The 21,184-nt window shown below is 41.2% G+C and overlaps 1 protein-coding gene and 1 long non-coding RNA gene across 9 annotated transcripts in view; one reads left to right on the forward strand and one right to left on the reverse strand.

Annotated features, from left to right (window-relative positions):
* The window catches only part of SIPA1L1 (signal induced proliferation associated 1 like 1), a 175,446-nt gene that overhangs the window by 52,209 nt on the left and 102,053 nt on the right, over window positions 1-21,184 (reverse strand). For all 8 annotated transcript variants that reach the window (XM_081185846.1, XM_081185845.1, XM_081185843.1 and 5 more), the window contains 5 exons: window positions 11,446-13,249; window positions 10,505-10,635; window positions 8,630-8,818; window positions 6,367-6,541; window positions 2,306-2,409 (listed from right to left, as the gene is read on the reverse strand). In XM_081185846.1, coding sequence (XP_081041972.1) covers window positions 2,306-2,409; window positions 6,367-6,541; window positions 8,630-8,818; window positions 10,505-10,635; window positions 11,446-12,934 — 2,088 coding nt within the window. In that variant the 5' untranslated portion in view covers window positions 12,935-13,249. The remainder of the gene's footprint in view (window positions 1-2,305; window positions 2,410-6,366; window positions 6,542-8,629; window positions 8,819-10,504; window positions 10,636-11,445; window positions 13,250-21,184) is intronic.
* LOC308583009 overlaps window positions 1-21,184 on the forward strand; it is a 65,482-nt gene that overhangs the window by 14,999 nt on the left and 29,299 nt on the right. The window contains exon 2 of the long non-coding RNA XR_014005992.1: window positions 2,946-2,991. This is a non-coding gene — a long non-coding RNA (uncharacterized lncRNA). The remainder of the gene's footprint in view (window positions 1-2,945; window positions 2,992-21,184) is intronic.

The following is a 21,184-nucleotide window of genomic DNA, read 5'->3' on the forward strand; positions in this document are numbered from 1 at the left end:
TGACATGCTGAAACTAACGACTAGCATCTTGCACCCCTGTTTCCATAACAACAGCTACACATCTATTTTAATACCAAGAAATGTCTTCATAACAGACAGATTTTGAATGTCTCTAGAATCAAATTTATCGTAATATAACACTGTGTTTGTCTACTTGCTACTTTCTTCCAACCATTATAAATTGTTCATAACCTAGACAATGTTCTTCTGTGCATTAAAACTGTGTTTTTGTATTTGATAGTGGGAGTGTTACCAAACAAATTATTGTTAGGCTTTTTTTGTCAACTTATTCTTTTTCTCTTGAAAAGAATGCCAGAAAGCTTCCTTTAAATTACAGCATAGCACTAACCATCTGTATTGGTTAGAATTGACCATTTAAAATATAATGAAATTAAAGTATGTTCATGAGCAGGCAGAATCAAGTAAACCATGTTATTGTTCCTTGAATTCAATGTTAGCTCCTTGAATTAACAATTGTTTTGTGGTTTGTTTGTTTGTTTTTTGTTTAAATCGGATATAAATTCCAGCTATACATAGACTTCCGCAGCTCAGTTCAGTTCAAACAATGATTAGCAAAAATTTACAAAATGAAAATGCTATCAAAGATGGCAATGTATGTGATAAAGTATATAGTAATCACTCAAGAAAGAAACTAGACATTGCCTTTAAAGGTAAAGTTACCCCTGACCGTTAGGTCCAGTCGCAGATGACTCTGGGGTTGCGCGCTCATCTCGCTCTATAGACTGAGGGAGCCGGCGTTTGTCCACAGACTGCTTCTGGGTCATGTGGCCAGCATGACTAAGCCGCTTCTGGCAAACCAGAGCAGCACACAGAAATGCCGTTTGCCTTCCCGCCGGAGCGGTACCTATTTATCTACTTCCACGTTGACGTGCTTTCGAACTGCTAGGTGGGCAGGAGCTGGGACTGAACAACAGACGCTCACCCCGTCATGGGGATTTGAACTGCTGACCTTCCGATCAGCAAGCCCTAGACCACAGCACCACTCGTGTACCCTGGACATTGCTTTTACAAATGTAGAAAAGTGCCATGGGACACATGGGGTGGATCCAAGTGTGCCCTTCTTCTAGCACATGGGGACGCAACCTGTATGCTGAGGGCCACATGTGAATGGCAAGGAGGGAAGAGTGGCAGCAGCAGGAAAAAGAGAGGATACCCCATGTGCTTTTGGTTTTGGCATTGCCCACGCACTGGCTTTGACACTAACTCCCACTGGTATGCAGTCCTTGGCAGAAAAAAAGGTTCCCCGCCCTTGCACTAGCACACAATTTCTTCCACTCATGAAAGGGCTGCTTCCTACCCCAAACCTAGGTAAATTCTTCTGTTTGCATATGCTCTTGTACAAGACTTATACACTATCATAGCGCTACCCCAAGCTGAATGTATCAACTAGGCTGAAGTTTAGTCACTGGCTCTAAGCAGCAAAAACACAAGATTCCCCCAAGGCTGGGGAGACACCCCTTCTGTACCCCAGACTGCCATCTCTCCCTCTGACTCTATCACAGCTCTCATGTGAAAGCAAATGATCTTGAAAAAGCTATGCTGATCAGATTTACTACTTAACTCACATTTCTTAAAGAGAAACAAATCAGCCAAAGATTTGTTCATTCCCAAAATCTTAAGCCATCACTAGCCAACTTGTTTACTGAAATATAACTTCTTGCAGCTACTTGGAAGTTTTCTTTATTACGCCAAAACCATTTTTTAAACAGCTCAAACATCTTGGAGGATCTTAATGAAACAATGCAAATGGGTGGGGAAAATATTATCACTCAATGAGCAACGTCATTTCAGAGCAATCCAAACCTACTTGGTGCAATTATACTGATTGAGATGCAAGACTGCAGCAAGTAGCAAAGTTTTTTCTTGTTGCTAGGAATTAACACTCGAATACTATAGCTGTAAGTTGTATATAGACTTATGCTATGGTGTCATACCTCATGAAATTTCTTCTGCAATGAACCAAATTCTCCAGTTAGTGTAAACTGTGGCTTGTTTAAACAAGACAGAATTCAACAGAGGTTTATGACTATGACTCGTTCACAAAGCAGTCTAAAGAAAACCTAGCTCCTCCTAATTCAGATACAATGGTACATTTCTGTTAGTTTAAAACAGGAAACAAATGCATCTAATCTCTTATTCATTGCTGCACTAGGGAGGATAGGGGAGGGGAAATCGTGTCTGTCAAAAGCTTTCTTCCGCTTATTCACACAGTGCTAAATAATGCTTTAGTGTTACATCTGTAATGGACCCACAGAATTCTTTACACAGTGAAAATGAATTCTACCTGTTGCTTGTTGTTAGGCGTGTAGGGCAGCATGGTGGAAACATGGAACATTATTTCATAGTCCTTGTACGTTGTATAAAGAGAGTGGGTGCCAGTAGAATCAGCTAAGATTCAAATAACAAAAGAAATACAACTTACTATTTTAAAATACTTTTACATAAGCTGCAAAACTGCATGATGTTGTAAGTATCAGCTATGGAAACAATCGTGCAATAGCGCCAAGAACAACATGAAAAATACAAAAAAATCTGAAAGGGAGGTAGTACCTAATAGAGCTGGAATAATTTATCACCTTTGGCTGCTTCAACTTTTTCATTTGCCCCCACTCTTAATCTCAGTACGATATATTTCAGCATCAGTTTATGATTTTTTTAAAAAAGGAAGACCACAGAAAAATTCACAGGCATTTTACTGCACATTTCTCCTGAAGTACATGTTTGAATGCCTTTTCCCCAACACACACATTTTACAAGAAATGTTCCCTAATATAATGCATTATGTATGATATTTACAATCCCCTCTACCCAAAGAATACATATGATAAGTAATTTAACTCGCTTTAAAGCTCTTTGATATAGGAAAACTATGATTACAATTTAATTTTTTAAATATTTGAACAAAAAATTTAATTTTAATACAGGCCCGCACAATTTGTGACCTACCAAGCTACACCAACTACATAAAAGGTAAAGGTAAAGGCACCCCTGACCATTAGGTCCAGTCATGACCGACTCTGGGGTTGCAGCACTCATCTTGCTCTATGGGCCAAGGGAGCTGGCGTTTGTCCACAGACAGCTTCTGGGTCATGGGGCCAGCATGACTAAGCCGCTTCTGGTGAACCAGAGCAGCGCACGGAAACGCCGTTTACCTTCCCGCCACAGAAGTACATATTTATCTACTTGCACTTTGATGTGCTTTCGAACTGCTAGGTTGGCAGGAGCAGGGACTGAGCAACGGGAGCTCACCCCGTCGCGGGGATTCGAACCACCGACCTTCTGATCAGCAAGTCCTAGGCTCTGTGGTTTAACCCACAGCGCCACTCACGTCCCATTACATACAGTGTGCCAAATGCTTAAAGTTCTTCAATTCTGCAGTCATGGGGGGGGGGGGGGGAACCAGGAGGATTATTAAGCCTTTTATGACTGCTGTTAAAGGGTTATCTATGATGGTCACAAGTTGTACAGGCCTCTTTTAATCGCCTATCTGGGCCCTAGTACTACTCTCAATATGGCTCCCAAGACTACATTTTAAAATCTGAACCAGCATTGGTCTCTGCAGGGGTGATCTCTTGTTTAATGAAAGTCTATCTGCATGGTGCCCTCATCCCATTTAGATGTGTTGCTCATCTTGTCCCTTGTTTGCCTGCCTGGTAGAAGGAAAACATAGAATCATAGAATCATAGAATCATAGAGTTGGAAGAGACCACAAGGGCCATCGAGTCCAACCCCCTGCCAAGCAGGAAACACCATCAGAGCACTCCTGACATATGGTTGTCAAGCCTCTGCTTAAAGACCTCCAAAGTAGGAGACTCCAATCAAAAACCAATGCCTAAAATGTGAGAAACAGATGGGGTAGGATGGCAGCATATTTCACACAGCAGCAAGTATTTGGAAAAAGGTTCTTGTTGAACATAAATACAGCCTTCTCATGATGACCAAGCTTCTGAAAGTTTTAAAAGTCCAGAACAGTAACAACTTTTAGTTGAACAATTCATTTTACTTCATAAATGATTGTAATCATAGCTCTGGTGTGCAGAGAAACTTTTGAGAACTGATCTAAATGGAGCAGTGAACTAAAACACAGGGGAAAATAAAAACCAAGCAACCAAGTCTTCAAATGGCTCCAGGCCATTTGCCGCTTAAGTAACGAGACCTGAACTAGCAGATCACTACAAGCAAGGCAACAAGTGCTTATCATAAAACACTCGTGTCTTGGGAATCATGTAAGTAACCACAGTCCTCCTCAACCATGAGTGAGGTTATAGCTGAAGTCAACATTGTCGACTCAAAGCAAAAGAAAAAGTCTACTGTGTGAAAAACATAGGAGAAACAAACATTAGGCCTATAAAGATTTGGGATGGGGGATGCAATCCCCTTTTCAGATGGATAAATTCTTCAAGCTGAAAGCAGAAAATTGTAAGTACACAGTTGCTGAATATGATCATTTTCTAATGATGCACAAAGTAGGCATAAATTGTTCGTCTGAAACGTTTCCTTAAGGAATTCATATACGTGAATATTTCAACTCTGGTCGTTTTTCAGGTCTAGGATTTAACATTAGATTGTTAAATACCTGAAAATAAAAAGGAAACGTGGTAAATAATCATTGTCAGCTCCTTGGGGAAGGGACCTGCTTTTTGTTTGTTCTGCTTGTTATTCTAAAGCACCAAGTACATCAGTGAGACACTATGTATTGATTGAAGCTCAGGTGCTTTGCACGCAGAAACTCCCAGATTCACTCCTTGTTATACCCAGTTAAGAATCACAAGTAGCAGGGGGCTGGGAAAGATCTCAACATGATTTACTCTTGAAGATTTTTGTTGTTGTTGTTGTTTAAGGGGAGAGGGCAGGAGCATTAAAAAATAAAAATAAATCAAAAGTAGCATGCATCACACCAGTTGCTTTTGAAAATTAGGTTGCATTCCTACCTACACTTACTTAAGACATGAACATGACTGATCTCAATGGGACTTCCTTCAGAGCAAAAGAGCATATGGTTGTTTCATCCGTTTTAAAAGCAGAATATAAATAATCTAAATAATAAACACATTTTGTAGCTGTTCTAAGCAATATGTAGCATCTATCAAATCATGTTATAGACCTGCTGCTTGTAAATAGCTATTCAATTTTGGGTCAACTCATGCAAAAACTAAGGGACTCAGGGCTCATTAAACAGAAAAGGTCTATGCTGATAACAAATTTAAGCAAAGTGAGCAGAACGTCAACAACATTAGCTGCATTTTAGCACAGTTCAACTTTAAAGAAAAGACCAGGGTAGGTGGGTAAGCAGTGCTTCAACACTTGCTAGAAGAACCAGCATTATTTTCCCCTCTTCTCCCTTAAATATTTTCCTGCATAAGACCCCTCACATTACAGGTAAATTACATGGCAATGACTAGGTAGAAATAGGGGAAGGCCATTTAAATTCAAAAGAAATAAAGTAATTTCAGTTTTGTACTACAGATTTTGACATTTATTGGCGTTTCTAAATTTATCTAACTGGCTTTAAAATATTCTAGGTTATTTCATGTTTTAATCGTTTCCTTCTCTGCTGCCTATAGTCAAAACATCAGTAACAGCAGAAACCATGGCAACAGAAAATTCACTGCACTGTTTGCGAACGCTTTTCTACTTTCATGACGCATTCTTTACTTTAATTTCCTATACCGCAAGTGAGATAACCATGGACCTCAATACGCACGGTTCAATCTAAATACCACATAATGAAAGCTCACAGCTATAGATGTGTGTATTTCACAGGGAGGACTACACACTGAGGTGTTTACAGGAGTAATTTTGCTGATTTCTCCCCTTCCCTTAAAAAACATGCATTTTGTTTCAAGATCTTGGCAAAAAGTTACCTCTTTACTTCATTTTAGCCATGAATTTTATAAACCAAGCCGGAACTATGTTTTAATGCACTCAATTGAGGGGAAACTATGTAGAGATTAAGAAGAAAGAAGGTAATTTATGCTGAAAGCTCTTTGGGACAGGAACTTGTCTTTTGATTAGGTTATTTTGTGAAATGCCATGTACACTGATGGAAACAAACAAGCAAAATTAAATTTCAGGACTAATAAGGGAAGATGCCATAAAGATAGACTATCAACATGAGAGACTGTATAAATCAACCAAATTCTCAGAACAAGTACTTCTGTAACAAAGATGAGCTGCAGCTGCAGTGTTGTCATGAGGAGGTTTCTGAGAAGTTCACACTGAAAAGATAAGAGAGAGTGGCGGCTTGCCACTCTCCACTTCCTCAATAGGTCTACTGTCAAAATCTATTTGCTGACCATGGCTGTAACTATGTCTTATTAATTTGCATAAGAGAGGGTCCCTTACTCTTTGTGTCTAGTTGAGCACGATACTTTTCAAATCCCTTGAGCCGAACCCGTTCTCCCAGTAACTGAAGAAACTCTTCAAAGGCCGGGCCTGCTGATTCATTGTTGTACATTTCCTCTTCTGTGCTTTGTCCAGACTTGCAGTACATGATCCCCACTTTAAGTTGATAGCTTAGCTGTAAACACAAACAGAAACTCAAGTTTTCCATTCTCATCAGCTTATGTAGCATCTATGCTGCATTAAAAGACTAACATAGAGAGTCCTTCCAAAGGTCACCACTACCTTCTTCCTCTTACCCTTTAACCATGAGAAAACTATGATTAATAAATGTAGGCACATTAAATCTGCGTATTTCAAATTGCTCTGCAAAGGACATCGGTTGCTATTTGCATTTCCAATTCAAGATTTCCCCCAAAGGATGCAAAACAGAAAGAAAAAGAAAGAAAAATATAGTTTCTAAACTGTAGACTTCAGCTTTGTAGAAACAAACTTAAAAACTTTAGCGTAATGTTTCTATGCCATCAAGTTTTGACTTGAATGCAACACTTATTATCTTTGTATTGGGAGATGATTTGAATTTAAATGCGTAGTTTAGTCCAGTGTTTCCCAACCTTTTTTGGGCAAAGGCACACTTGTTTGATGAAAAAAATCTCGAGGCACACCACCATTACAGCCCCGTGATGTCAGCGCGCAGCGTCACGCCGGGAGGGACGCACGAAAGTGTAAGTTTCAATTTTTTTCCCTCCCCCTTGCCGGGGAACCTCCAAGCTTTGGGGGTGGGGGGGAGGAGGCAGCAAAGCGAGGCAGGAAGGAGAGCGCGGCTTGGCTGGGTGAGCTTTGGCAGGGGCAGGGAATGAGAGCCGCGAGGCGGGCGCTGCGGACGGAGGCGCTGCCCGCCGAGCTCTCAGGCAGCCAGGCAGGCAGACGGCGAGAGCCCCGCGCTGGGCGGCCTCTCCTCGCCGCCGCCGCCCCACCTCTCGCCGCCCGACTCGCCCGCCTCCCTCCAGGCAACATCTCGCGGCACACCAGGCAACATCTCGCGGCACACTAGTGTGCCGCGGAACACTGGTTGGGAAACACTGGTTTAGTCTATGAAAATAATCAAGTCAATGGAATACTGAGAACATAAGTGTGGCCCGGATCAACTTTAAGTCCCATCTACTTCAGAATTCTGTTCTTACATGGCCAACCAAATGCTTATGGGAAGCCTGCAAGCAGGACACGAAATCTCTCCATTTGTGATTTACAGCAACTAATATTGAGACGCATATTGCCTCTGACAGTAGAGGTAGAACACATCAGTGGCTATTAGCCACATCCTCCATGAATCTGTCTAAATCTCTTTTAAAACCATCCAAGTCGGGGGCAATCTCATGGGAGCAAATTCTGTAGATTTCAATATGCACTTCGTGAAGAAGTTTTTAATTGGGGTTTAGTGTTCTATTGTGGATTATATATTAATTTGGTTGTTATGTTATCTTATATTGTACTCCACCTTGGTATCAGTATTGATGAAGGGCAGGCTATAAATATTTTCAATCAATAATAAAATAAATAAACTACTGATAGCTGCTGAGAGGTTCTGGAGACTAAACAGTGTCTCACTGCCCCATCCATCTCCTAGCATATGCCATTCAAGAGAGTAATGAAGCCACTTTCAATTCCGAACGAGGCCAGAAAACCAAGTTGGAACAGATCCAAACAATGGATTGAATACTTTGGTTTTGGACACCACCAACTAAACAGCATCATTAGATACAAGCTAGTGTATTTCTGTTAAGTTAATTACTTAATTTCTGTTAAGTTATGAAATTCTAGATATAAAAAAGCAGTATCAAGAGTCTTCAGATATTAAAAAGTAAGGTCTAATACCATAAGAGGTTTAAGTTGTTAGTTTGAATGAATGATGATAGTGCCTAATATGTCATGGATGACATAAGCAGGAGAAATAAGGCATAATTCTTGTATCAATGTCTTACACGGTGTCTTCCATTATACCATGCAAAAAGAAATTAAACATGCTAGGTTATAATATTCTGCTTTAAACAATACACATTTCAGAATTTTTGAGTTTGCCTAATTCACTTTTTTTGGCAGCAAACTCTAAGTCCTGAGATCTCAGGCAAACCCTTTATTCTGTAGCATTGGATAGACTTGGTAGATTTCTTTAGAGTTTCCAGACATGGTGGGGGGGAAAGATATCTAGATCTGTTACTGTAATGCTGGCCTAGTAAAGGATTAAAGTTTGCTATTTTGAACTTACCCCTTGTTCATCAAGTTTCATAAGTTGTTCTGTGACTTTAGGGGTGTTGAAGGCCAACCTGAGACAATGTATATTCAGTTCAGGAACCACGTGCTCAAGGACCTCTTTCAAGGGCAGCCCTCTAGCTGTACAGTGCTTTGCAGTTGAAGGTATAGCATCTTCCAAGACAGAACCTCTTAGGGTTGTAAGCTGTGAAACAAAAGTTATTTACTTAGATATATGAAGGGAAGGTGGGGGTAGGCTAGTAACCCAAAGAACTAAGGATTCCTGGGTGCTGTGCTTCAAATCTTATACTACGTTGTGCATGTCTGCATCATTGTTTTGTTTAGTACCAATATCTGAAGAACTTACACAAGTTCAATTTGCATGATTCCTTAAATGGAAAAGCAGGCATTGTGCTCCTAGAAGATGCAGGAATTTTCCTCTTGATATGTTATCCAGAAATACAGAAAACAGATGGAGAAGCTACTCATGCATTCACTTTTTGCTTCTTCCCAGGAATGTGCAAAATGGTTTTGTTTCATTAAGTCAAGCACCTCTGTGCTACTGTTAATGCAGAAGTAAAACAAGAACAATGCTCCCTGCCTGCCCAAACACAACATTTGGACTAGTTAATTTATTGTTATTAGTACTATTATTATAACATATTTATTTATACCCTGTCTTTCCCCCCGACAGGGAATCAAGGCAGTTTCTGTCTATATGATAGAAACCCCACTGTACATATTTCTTTTTACCTGGGTTTCTATGTTAAAGGCTGTCCATAAACTAGCATGTTCTCTTGATTTACACCTAATTGATTTTTTTAAAACAGGGAGGTTTCTTTGTAAAATTAAAGCAGGAAAATGTAAAAATTAATCCAAGTACTAGGAACAGAAGATTTAAGCAGACTTAGGCTGTGTTCAACAAGCCATGTGTCATCTCACAGAACAAATAAGGAACAAATTATTTCTCCAAAGCTTGGTTCACAACATTTACACGCCACTTGAGTAACAAAATCTCAAAGCGGTTTACTAAAAGTTAGTGTTTTGGCTTATTCTTTAAATATGCCACGTGTTTGCTAAACAAACTGTGGCTTAGGTATGTGTGAACCAGGCCTGGTTATTAGTGAGTGGTAACTTTTCACCAGCCCCAGTCTGCATGGTCAATAGTCAAGGGTGTTGGGATTTGTAGTCAAGAACATCTGGAGATCAAGTTGCCTTCTGATATAAAATATTATATACTCAAGAGCAGTTTACAACATTGCAAAAAATGGCAGTTAAAAATAGATACCCAGATCTAAAACAACCCAGTGTAGACTCATAGAGGTGGGAGGATTTCTGAGAGTCATCTACAGTGGTACCTCAGGTTAAGAACTTAAATCGTTCTGGAGGTCTGTTCTTAACCTGAAACTGTTCTTAACCTGTTGACCACATTAGCTAATGGGACCTCCTGCTGCCGCTGCGCCGCCGGAGCACAATTTCTGTTCTCATCCTGAAGCAAAGTTCTTAACCCGAGGTAATATTTCTGGGTTAGCGGAGTCTGTAACCTGAAGCGTCTGTAACCTGAAGCATATGTAACCCAAGGTACCACTGTAATCCTATCCCCTGCAACGCACAAATCATAGCTAAAGAATCCCTGACTGATGGCCATCTAATCTCTACTTAAAAACCTCCAATGAAGGTGACTCCACCTTCTGAGGTAGTCCATTCCACTTTTGAGTAGCTCTTTCTGTCATCTTTATATATTTTCTGATTTAAAGGATCAGTACATTTTAGACCACAGGCAAAACATGAAAATAACCCTTATACAACTCACATTTGCAGTCACTCTTAAGAGTATAGAGAAAATACATTTTTGCATTTCTTATTCTTATACTTTCCATATATTGTTTACCTCACTAGTTCTGAAAATGATGCGGTAATTGTATTGCGATCCATTTTCTTTTATTTCTTCAGGTTTTTCTCTTCTGATGCTGACAGCTACGGGACCAAGGTTCTCATCTGCCCCAAAGTAGTTCCAGTGTTCTTGTGCATTTTAAAAAAGGGGTGCGGGAGGAGAAAAAATTATTTTCCATCTCAGAAAAAAAAGGGTTCTGTATGTTACATTTCCATAGTAAGTAAAGGATTAAGGACAGTTTTGTTCTACATGTGAGCAAGTTCCAACCATCCATGGGCACATGCTCACATGGGCAAATGTAGCATGCACATACAGCTGGGAAACAATCCTAAAGATTTTAGTGATACTCATTCTAACCACTGTGATAACAGAAACTGCTACCAGTTGTAGCCATGAACATCTGGTTCACATGCTCAGTGTAATATTTGAATGTTGTAAAGCACAAAACCATCTTCCAGGCAGACATTTCCCAACCAATGTTAATTATACTCCCCCTTTCTAGAACAGCAAGAAGAATTAAGTGTCAACTGGGAATTTGGAAAAACCTTTTAATACAATGAAATATAATATCATAGAGAAACCTCCATTTGACTGTTTAAATACATGTTTTATAATGCTATAGGTGCCTGAACATTCTCACAGTCCCTGCTAAACAAGTTTTAATTATATTTCCATTTCCAAAATATTTTTAAAACCTCCGCATCTTTCTGTACCTTTCGATTTGGTCTTGTGCCATGTACATGTTAGTAAACTGACTAAACTATAAAGTCTAAAAAAATCCCTGTCATATTATTAAAAAGCAAATTGCAAAATTTAAGTGTTTGTATGAATTATGCCTAGAATGATCAAGGAACATTCTGTGCAGCAGGCAGTACTTGGAGAACATTTTGCAAAATAGCAAAGAATAATGCTGTTCAAGGTATTAAATGACTGCTCACCTTTCTGATAGAAGAATTTACGATAATAATATGCACCAAGATCCACATGTTCAACGATGTATCGCTTCCCTCTATCCAAGTGCAAGACCAGGTTTTCCTTGGGTACTTCAAGAACAGCCACTCCTGCATTTGTGCAATGAGAGCTAAGAGTGGACTCAAAAGAGGCACTTTCACAGCCACTGAAGGATCCAGAGTTAGATTTTGTGAGACTGATCTTTCTTTCTCCTTCCCCACCAATCTCATTACGAAAATAAGGACAACTCATAACAAGGTCATTGCTTTTATCGTCTCCCTGGTCCATATTGAGACTTCCTTTGGAATTCAGGTCTTCTGTACTGCCCATTGGGGAATTGAAACTTGCAGAATGGGACAATGGTCCAGAAGCTAATGATGCAACTGCTGCGGCAGAAGCTCCAGTCGTTGTATTCCTTCGTTTGATCACATTGTGCCGGTTAACTGCCACTTCATTTAAATCAAATAATATGCTCTGGCAATCATAATGGGCAAAACACTTTGGACAAGTCCAAGGCCTGACACTGTCTTCTGATCTGCTGTCCTCAAGATCTGAGGCCTTCCCAAGATCCCCTTCAGCTTTGGCATTACGCAGCTTTCGAAAAATGGAAGAATCTCCCGTCTCTGATTTTGAACGCCTCTTCAGTGGCTTCTCCCTTTCTTTAAATAGTCGAAGGTTCTCCCTCTGAGTTATGGGTCCATCTATCACATCCAAGGAAAATCCTGAGCCCTTACTTCCACTAGCTATAAGGAGTTCACAGAATTTGCTGCTGCCTGGACCTCTCTGGTCAGATTTTTCATCTTTAAAACTTTTCAACAGGTCAAAAAAACCTTCCCCTGAAGTACCCTGCTTATCTATTGATGAAGTGCTGCCATATTCCCTGTGCAGTGATGGTCCAGATTTATAACTGGGCGAGATACATTCATCATAGCTATCTATATCAAGCTCACTTAGGGTAATGTCACTATTACTTCGCTGTCTTATTCTGCGAAGAGCTTTTCTTGGGGAGCTGTGGTATCCATCAGGAGTGAGAAACCTAGAATCTAGGTTCTCAGACTGCCTTGTTTTGCTCTTAAGTGTGTTTTGGATACTCTTTAACATGACAGAGTCACTAGAATTCAAGTTAATAGAGCTCCCCTGGCTCCCAGGACTGCTTTTTGAAGACATACTATCAAGGCAGCTTGATGTATCCATTTCTTGACTTGATCTACTATTTTCTTTGACATTTTCCTTCCTTGGGGGCCAGTCAGCAATCCTGGCCCTAACCCCCATTTTAGGTACTCCAGGAGTAGATGTAAGGTGATGAGACCCTTCATTGCGTGGAGGGCCTACTGGAGCCATCACTGAAGATCCCAAGCTACCATTCTGTGACCTGAAGCGTCTCATATAAAAGTCATCTGAGTGGACTTTAGGAGTTCCATCTGACACTCCGGTGGCAACAGCCCTTTCAGTCTGGGACCGCTTCAAACTGGTCATTATTGGAAAACGTGTTTATCCTTAGTAAGCTCCAAAAGAAAACACAGCCATCTCTGCCTTTCACATTTATAACTCTCTTCCGGAGAAGGTTATCCAGAAAACACAAAGGTTGCATGAGATCCCAGTTATGATCATGTAATAAATGGCAAATGTTCTACAGATGCAGCTTTTCTACGAACGACTGTTGTTCAATCACTTTTGACTTCTTAGAAGTCTTAATCCATCCATTTCAAAAAGTAGTCATCCTTTCATACGTCAAAAAATAATAATCTTCGTTTGAAGAACGAACTTTCAACTGGTAAACTTGCTTTAATCCTAGAGCAAATAAAGAAGAGAAAGTGATTAGCCAGCACATTCACAGTTATATAAAGCAGAAAACTGAAAGCTTCAATACAGTACGTTTCAGTACGTTTCAGTACTTTCTCAGTACGTTTCACCACAAAGATCAGTGATTGAGACCTAACATACTGTTATTTTACAGCTTTGAATGCAGAATGATGTAAGTTACTTTTCAATATATACAACAGACTTCTCTCTAGATCAACAAGCTACAGGAAAGCTATTACCAGCTATAAATATGGAGAAAGAACAGATGTGCTGCTCAATTAGGAGATACTGAGTTGGATCCAAACTGCTGTTCTGCCAGTGGAAAGCACTTTCGGTTCTGTACTGTGGGGCTCTCCACCCCCTATTTTTGGCAATTGCTCCTTCTCCCTTCTCATGTCACTCTGTTCCAGAGGGTCCTCCAACCCTCAATAGAAGATTTTGGGGGGCACGGGAGACTGCAGAGGAAAGGAGGAAGAATGAAAGCTCCATTTTGTAATCATTTATGGAATGGAACTTACTTAGGATTCGAGCCATTCTTAGCAGATTGTCTATTGATTACATGTATGATTTAGGAAGACCAGGTGTAAATTTTGAGTTTTTGTATGGAGTAGTCAGGATTGATTTGGAGATGACTGCTGAACCAGGCTGCTACTGCTACCTTCAATATCCCAAGGATAAACCTGAGAAGCAGTTCTTTTTCATCTATTTATTAGTTACTATTATTATTATGGCTATTATTATTATTAACTGTTTGGTTTTCTACTCAAAATTCAGACGACACCTTAAAAAAGACGTATCTTGAAGCTCAGCAGTAGCAGCAAAGTGAAATGAAAGTCAGTTACAAAGTTTCAGGAAATAGCTCTTCATAAATTGCATGAAAGCAGTTTTTGAAATGTAAATGACCACCCAAGACCGGGATCAAAATGTGCGAGGTTTTAACCCTCCTCCTCTGATCACAGCCCTAATGAAAATGTCCCTCCTCCCCAAACAAAATAAAAGCTAAAAATACCTTCAGTGATATTTTTTTTTGCAGGGGTAACAGTGGATAGAAAGAGTTGAAGAGTTAATCCCCCCCCCCATGTGCATGGACCTGATCCTGTTCACTTGGCTCACCTTGTGGCAGCTATCTACATTTCAAAAACTACACATCAATTATTTTCACACAATTAATGTAGCAAAGCTGATGTGACTACCGAGAAGATGTTGCTGCATATCACCAATCTCACTTCCAAAACTAGGACCAACTCTGGGTTTTGTGAAGCCCTTGGCATGATGATTTGGGTGGGCTCTCCTCTCCAGTGACACCCGTCTTTGGTGTTGCCACTGCCTTTGGCATTGGCTCATTTGCCTCCCTGCTGTTCTTTCACTCACCAAGAGGGTGAAGAAATGAATAGGTAGTGGAGAGAGGCAGCAGCAGTTTGGGAGGGGTCTTTCTGAGTGACTTCCTGACGTGCTGGGGTTGCAACTAGCACTAAATGATTCCGATCCCTGACTGAAAATGAGGCAACACGAGGCAGATATTCCTCTGCCAAGCTCAGAGAATAAGAAGAAGGAAGGGCCAAGTCATCTTCCACTCTCCTGAACAGTGTCCCTATGTGGAGCTGACTAACCAGGAGGTGGGTTACCCTGAGAGAATAGTGTGCTGGGTAAGATGCCCCCCCCCAAGCAGGCTAGGTGCCCTGCCCTGGCAGTGCCAATCTCGTTAGAGATGGCTTAGATCACCCCTTTCCCCAAGAACATCAAAAAGAGACCCCTCCTTGAAAGCAGGAGCCACAATTACTAGGTCCATAAAATTCTGAAAGAAACCAGAGTAGGGGAATAAAAGAAGGGTGAACACTGAGTTAGTTCCTGGAGTTTGCTTCTGAGCAAATTTCAAAGGCGGCCAATGAAGAGTAAAGCCCAAGTCAACCTTCTGGACAATGACTAGGAAGTCATCCCAGAGCATTTCTCCTTGTAAACCTTGGCATAGGTTAGTGTTCAGAGATGACTCAAGACATTTTGCTGACGGCAGAATATCCAAATGTCACCTTCATTGTGCCAAATACATAATAATAATCTGATAGTTAACAGTAGACTTCCAAATCAGGCTTGCTCAGCCTATTACAAAGCTGGTCTTACTAGCTTCATGTTCCCAAACTTATTTTCCTCTCTCATCCCTTCTACCCACCATCCCAAATCTTCTTCTCATCCCCAAATTGGAACTCTGTTTGCATAAGCAAGCTCTTACTGCTAATGGCTGGCAGTGCAAGAATCGTCACAGAGAAGTTTTAAGCTGGAGCCATAGAGCAGCCCCCTGATAACTGCCAGGCTGGATACAGCCTGCCAACCATTTATTGCTGCTCCCCTGTTTCTGCTATTCTAAGCAAACGGAAGTAGTTTTGTAAGACCTTAGTAGCCGACAATACATGGTTAGTGGGCTGTATCTGGTGTGATGGTTCACAAATTATCCAAGTCATCAATGTGCATAACACATTTGCTTAGCACCAGTGGGACTCCAGACAGCCATGTGGTACTCTGGTGTGAGAAAAAGTATTGCTCAGAACAATTTATCGCAGCATTTTCCCCACGAGCAGCTATAAAAATACAAATGGAGTTTTGCATGTGCAACTGAGTTTTCAACTTCCTTTCTAGCACAGCCCCTTGAACCTTCTGAAAAATGGCTTCTGAAGGTCAAGGAACCTTCTGGTACAGCATGGGATGCAGTTCTGGGACCATAACTGGGGTGAAAAATCAGAGGTTCCACAGAAGCGTTTTCTGGCCCAAAGCCCTCGATTATGAAAGCTGCCCAAAAAAGCGCAAAAAGCAAAATGATAACATTTTGAAGCATTTTGAAACATTTTGAAGCAATATTTTTACCTGAAGGTTCACAAAACAGAAAATACAAATACTCAAACCCTCCCTGCCCCAAACTAGTGATTCAATACACGAATGAAATTTTTGTACACTCATCTTGCATATTAAAATACAAATGTTTTGTCTTTTGTCAAAATAAAGCACCTTTTAAATTCTAATTTTATAAGGTTACTGAAACAAAAGGCACTTCCTACATTGGCTATGGACTGATTACAAAGAGATAGCTTGTCTTTTAAAGCATCTTTAACAGGAACAACAACAAAAGCCACCTCCACAAATGCACCCTGGCAGGGAGTAGACAAAGGCAAGAGAATGTCAGCATAAAATCCTGCACTGTTGTATACACCCTTTAACACAAAGAAGAGAATCCTATTCAGAGACTCCACCAATTACACAAAATGTGGCCTTCAAATACTTGCCAAGTCTATGCATGTAAGGATGCTGCTGAACCAGCACCACGTTGACAGAGAAGCATTGTGTACAAATCAAGGCTTCTGACAGTTCTAGGGAAACCAGCACTTTCTGCAGCCTCTTCTCAAAAGTAACAAGTGCTTGCTACCACAGTAATTAAACCTCTAGCCAGAACATATCCTGCCTCCAACAACTAGCAAATTTAAAGGCATTTCATGGAATGCAGTATCTGAAAGAGGGCATGGCTGTCAAAAAGGAACAGTTAACGGAAGCACCCTAGGCTGCAACGTTTTGTTGCAGGCCTCCCTTATGTAGGCAAAATATTCATGTTTAAAACTGCAATAAAATGCGCCACAGGTTTGCTGCAATATTCACACGCTTGCCTTGCAATTTCCTATTATCCATTATTAAAAGAATAATAGAGCTTATATGTCTAAGTTAACAATCACCATGCTTTATCTGCTAAGGCAACACAATGGCTAGACTGTTAATTAAACAAGCCATTCCAAACAATCCATGTTTAAGACGTCTTTCATAAACCAATTGCTATTTTAAAATCTATAATTAAGGTTTTAAAAACACACAGGGTGAGAAGCAATGCAGTGCAAATGGGAGTTTGCTTGTGCAATGGGGCTTCTCCTTCCTTTCGCCCCCCTTTATGCCTTCTGAACATCCCCAAAAACTGCCCTGGAGTGTCTATGGACACCCTAGAGCACGGATCGGCAACCTAAGGCCTATGGGCCACAAGCGTTTAACCAGCCCATGGACCCCCACTGCCCGCTTGGTTGGCTCTTGTGTGACATGTTAAACCGGCGTGGAGCAGAGCGGGGACCGCCTTCTGCAATGCTGGTCGGCTTCCCATTGGCTGCCGGAAGCTCCTGCAGCCAATGGGAAGCTGCACACACCTCCTTTGTGCAGGAAAAAGAGCCAGAAACAGCATTTGCGCGCACAAACACTCTGGCCCACTGCTGCGTCTGCAGGACCGTGGACTGGCCCAAGCCACAAAAACTTTGCCGACCCCTGCTCTAGAGCATATTTTGGTGGCACAAAGGGGATGAAGGGGGGCCCGAGAGAAACCAGAAGTCCCACTGTGCAGACAGATTTTTGTTCCACAAGGAGACTGACATCTCACAATCAGTAAAGGCCACATTAAGTGTCTTCATAATCATCTAACCTTTTAAAAAGAACATTCCTTTCATAGATTTAAATATCTGAATTACTACAGTTGGCAATAATTATGATGTGAGGCTATACTCATCAAAGGGAAGCGGGTGGCACTGTGGGTTAAACCACAGGGCCTAGGGTTTGCCGATCAGAAGGTCGGTGGTTCGAATCCCCATGATGGGGTGAGCTCCTGTTGCTCGGTCCCAGCTCCTAGCCAACCTAGCAGTTCGAAAGCACATCAAAGTGCAAGTAGATAAATAGGTACCGCTCCGGCGGGAAGGTAAACGGCGTTTCCATGCACTGCTCTGGTTCGCCAGAAGCGGCTTAGTCATGCTGGCCACATGACCCGGAAGCTGTACGCCAGCTCCCTTGGCCCGTAAAGCGAGATGAGCGCCGCAAACCCAGTCATCCGCAACTGGACCTAATGGTCAGGGGTCCCTTCACTGTTATACTCATCAAGGGGAGGGGGAGAATCACAACTTCTTTAGAAAAGTTTTTATTTCAAATTGAGTACAGTGGTACCTTGGGTTACATACGCTTCAGGTTACATACGCTTCAGGTTATAGACTCCGCTAACCCAGAAATAGTACCTCGGGTTAAGAACTTTGCTTCAGGATGAGAACAGAAATTGTGCTCCAGCGGCACGGCGGCAGCAGGAGGCCCCATTAGTTAAAGTGGTGCTTCAGGTTAAGAACAGTTTCAGGTTAAGAACGGACCTCTGGAACGAATTAAGTACTTAACCCGAGGTACCACTGTATTTAAATAGCTGGGGTGTCTAGATGAACTCTGAAGAAAATGGAGGGGAGAGAGAGAGAGATCCACTGAGTTTGGTGAGCTTATAACTGTTCCTTCCTTGGCTTCAACTGATTACAACTCACTGTAAAAACACAATTGCTCAGAAAAAGAAAATGAAGAAAAAAAGAAAAAGAAAAAACACAGTATTTTATGTTTAATATAATTCAATGACAAGGTATAATTTCTGCATGCCAAACATAATCTGTAAAGTAAATATTTGGTATTTAAAAACAAGTAAAAATAAGAGGCGGGGGGAGTTAGTCATCTGGGGTTTATTCAATGTGTTTTTTTTATAAGTCTGTTACTCGGAGTAAATCCAGCTGTCTGGTGCTTACTTCTAGAGAGAACTCTGCATGCTCTGTGCTGTTTCACACGTAAAGCTGACTGGAAATACAAAATATTTGCGAAAACAAATCTAGCTCTTGTCTTGATTTCAGCTGTGCTCTCCAGCTTGACTACAATTTATCAGTGATTGTCAAAGAAGAAACATGTTGAACATTGAGCCAGATTCATAGGGTTGTCATAGTTCAAAATTGTTTTAATAGCGATTTCCCTGATTCGGCAAAATTTCCCCTGACACCATTTTTACACCCCAAAACCAGGACATGTCAGGAATTTTCCTGACATATGGCAAGCCTACAGATTTATAACTTTTAAGTTCCTGCAGGCACCGAAACTATGACACTGGTGGATGGCAATCTACTCCTGAAAACAATTCCCTAAGATTCCTGGCCAAAGGGGAGGTATGGAACAAATAACCCCTTAAACACTGGAGTGGGGAGAAGGGAGAACCAAAGAAAAACAAGCTAAGTGACATTGTAGGGTGGAGCCAGAGCTTTAGATGTACTGGATATTATTCAGCTTAGGAAAGAGCCGGGAAGGGAGTGGCTGCATTTTTTGCCTGTTTTCTGTGTTAACTGTTTGTTTTTAGAATTTATATTGAAATGAACTCAACTGATCTAGGGATCTTAAAATAAAAAAAGCATTGGGGTAAACTCATTTCCACCTTATTAGCTGGCTGTCACAAGCCACACCAGCTGTTTGACCTTGATGCTCAAGTTGCACACTGCAAAGTTTATTATTAGAATGTAAATGCTGTAAATCAATGCGGGGATCCTTTCCTCCTCAAAATCCATGCTCTTCAAAGCAACCAGCAAAACGCAAATAATGATAATCAAAACAATACAAATCTAGCAAAATCATCTGTGTCCCATGTTTCCTCCAAAGAGCTAAGGGTAGGCTGAAGAGACAGTGATGGCCAAGGCCATTCAGTGAGCTTCACAGCTAAGCAGGAGCTTAAACTCCAGACCCTTCAAGCCTTTGGCCCCTGGCCTGGAGGTTCCCCAAACCTGAGTTAGAAGAACAACATTGGATGCCCCTACATATGCATGGAACACTCTGTAACTTCAGACAGGCAACAAACTGCACTAAAATCAAGACCCCTATGTTCTCTCTTAACCACCCGAGATGATTCTGCATAGGCCTCAGACCCCTCAGGAGTCTCTAGCCATTGCTGCATGTTTGTCAAAGCTTCAGATTCTTTTAAAGGTCTGCTGAATCTGCAAACAAGGATACTGGATGGAACCCAAGAGAGCGATGCCTAGGAATTCTACTGATAGTTCTAAATCCATTGGTTGGTTGGTATCCTGGGAGACAATGGAAGAGTGTATCTTTGGGGGTGAAGTCAAACTGTTGGGGAGCTACAATGCCTGCTGTGGCTGTAGAGACTGATACGGGAGATACATGTGTTGTTGCAGCTGGGGCAGATGAAGGTGTCTGGCTGTGCTGCTTCACAACCACGCACCATGGTGTTTCTTCTCTTTGCACTCCTCCCAGTGGTTGTTCCTCCTCTGCTTTGCCAAAGGGCCTGGTGCCTGAAGTCAGCTCTCCCTGGAGCACATCGTTGGGGATCTACTGATAGTTCTAAATCCATTATCAAATCTTATTTTGGGCATTTCTAGTTAGGCGGTAATTCTAGTTAGCAGTGATATTTGATTACTTTTATTTAACAAGGAACCAGTTAGAAGCAATGCTGGGTGGATGCGAATGGATAGGTCCCTGCCCCCGAATATTCAGCTTTTCTCATTTTGACCACACATTAGGAAGAAATTCCAGATGGTACTAACTGTTCAACGGTGGAACAGACTGCTTCAGAAGGTGGTGGGCTCTCCTTCATTAGAGGTTTTTAAAGAGGGTAGATGGCCACTGATCAGGGCTTTGGAGTAGATGACCTTTAAAATCCTTTCCAACTCTGTGGTTAATTATGGTTAGTAAGGAAAATACTCACATCTGTTCCAGCCTGCTTTTATTTTTACTTCTCACACACATGCACATAAACAATCTGATTTAGATTCAAATTCAAAATCCGCACAAGCAAATTACCTACGGCACATGTGTAGGCGTATGCCTGTCCCTCTGCATCAAACAGCTTTAATCAGCCTTTCCACACTATTTTTTTGATTGCAGTTTATATAATAACGTCACATGGGTAAGAGTTCTATATAAGTAAATTTAACTCGTTCTAGGATGGAATTTTGTAAGCCTATTTGGCTGTTGGTTATTTGTGACTGGAAAAAGGCCTCCCGCGGCTGAGACAAAGAAAAGGTCATGAATCTATTACTTAAAAAAAAAAAAGAAATCACAGCATAGGATGCTATCCTGTTAAACCCACTGAAATCAAGGGACTTTAATTTTCACAAT

Source organism: Podarcis bocagei, assembly GCF_964188305.1.
Source record: "Podarcis bocagei genome assembly, chromosome: 1".
NCBI lineage: Eukaryota > Metazoa > Chordata > Lepidosauria > Squamata > Lacertidae > Podarcis > Podarcis bocagei.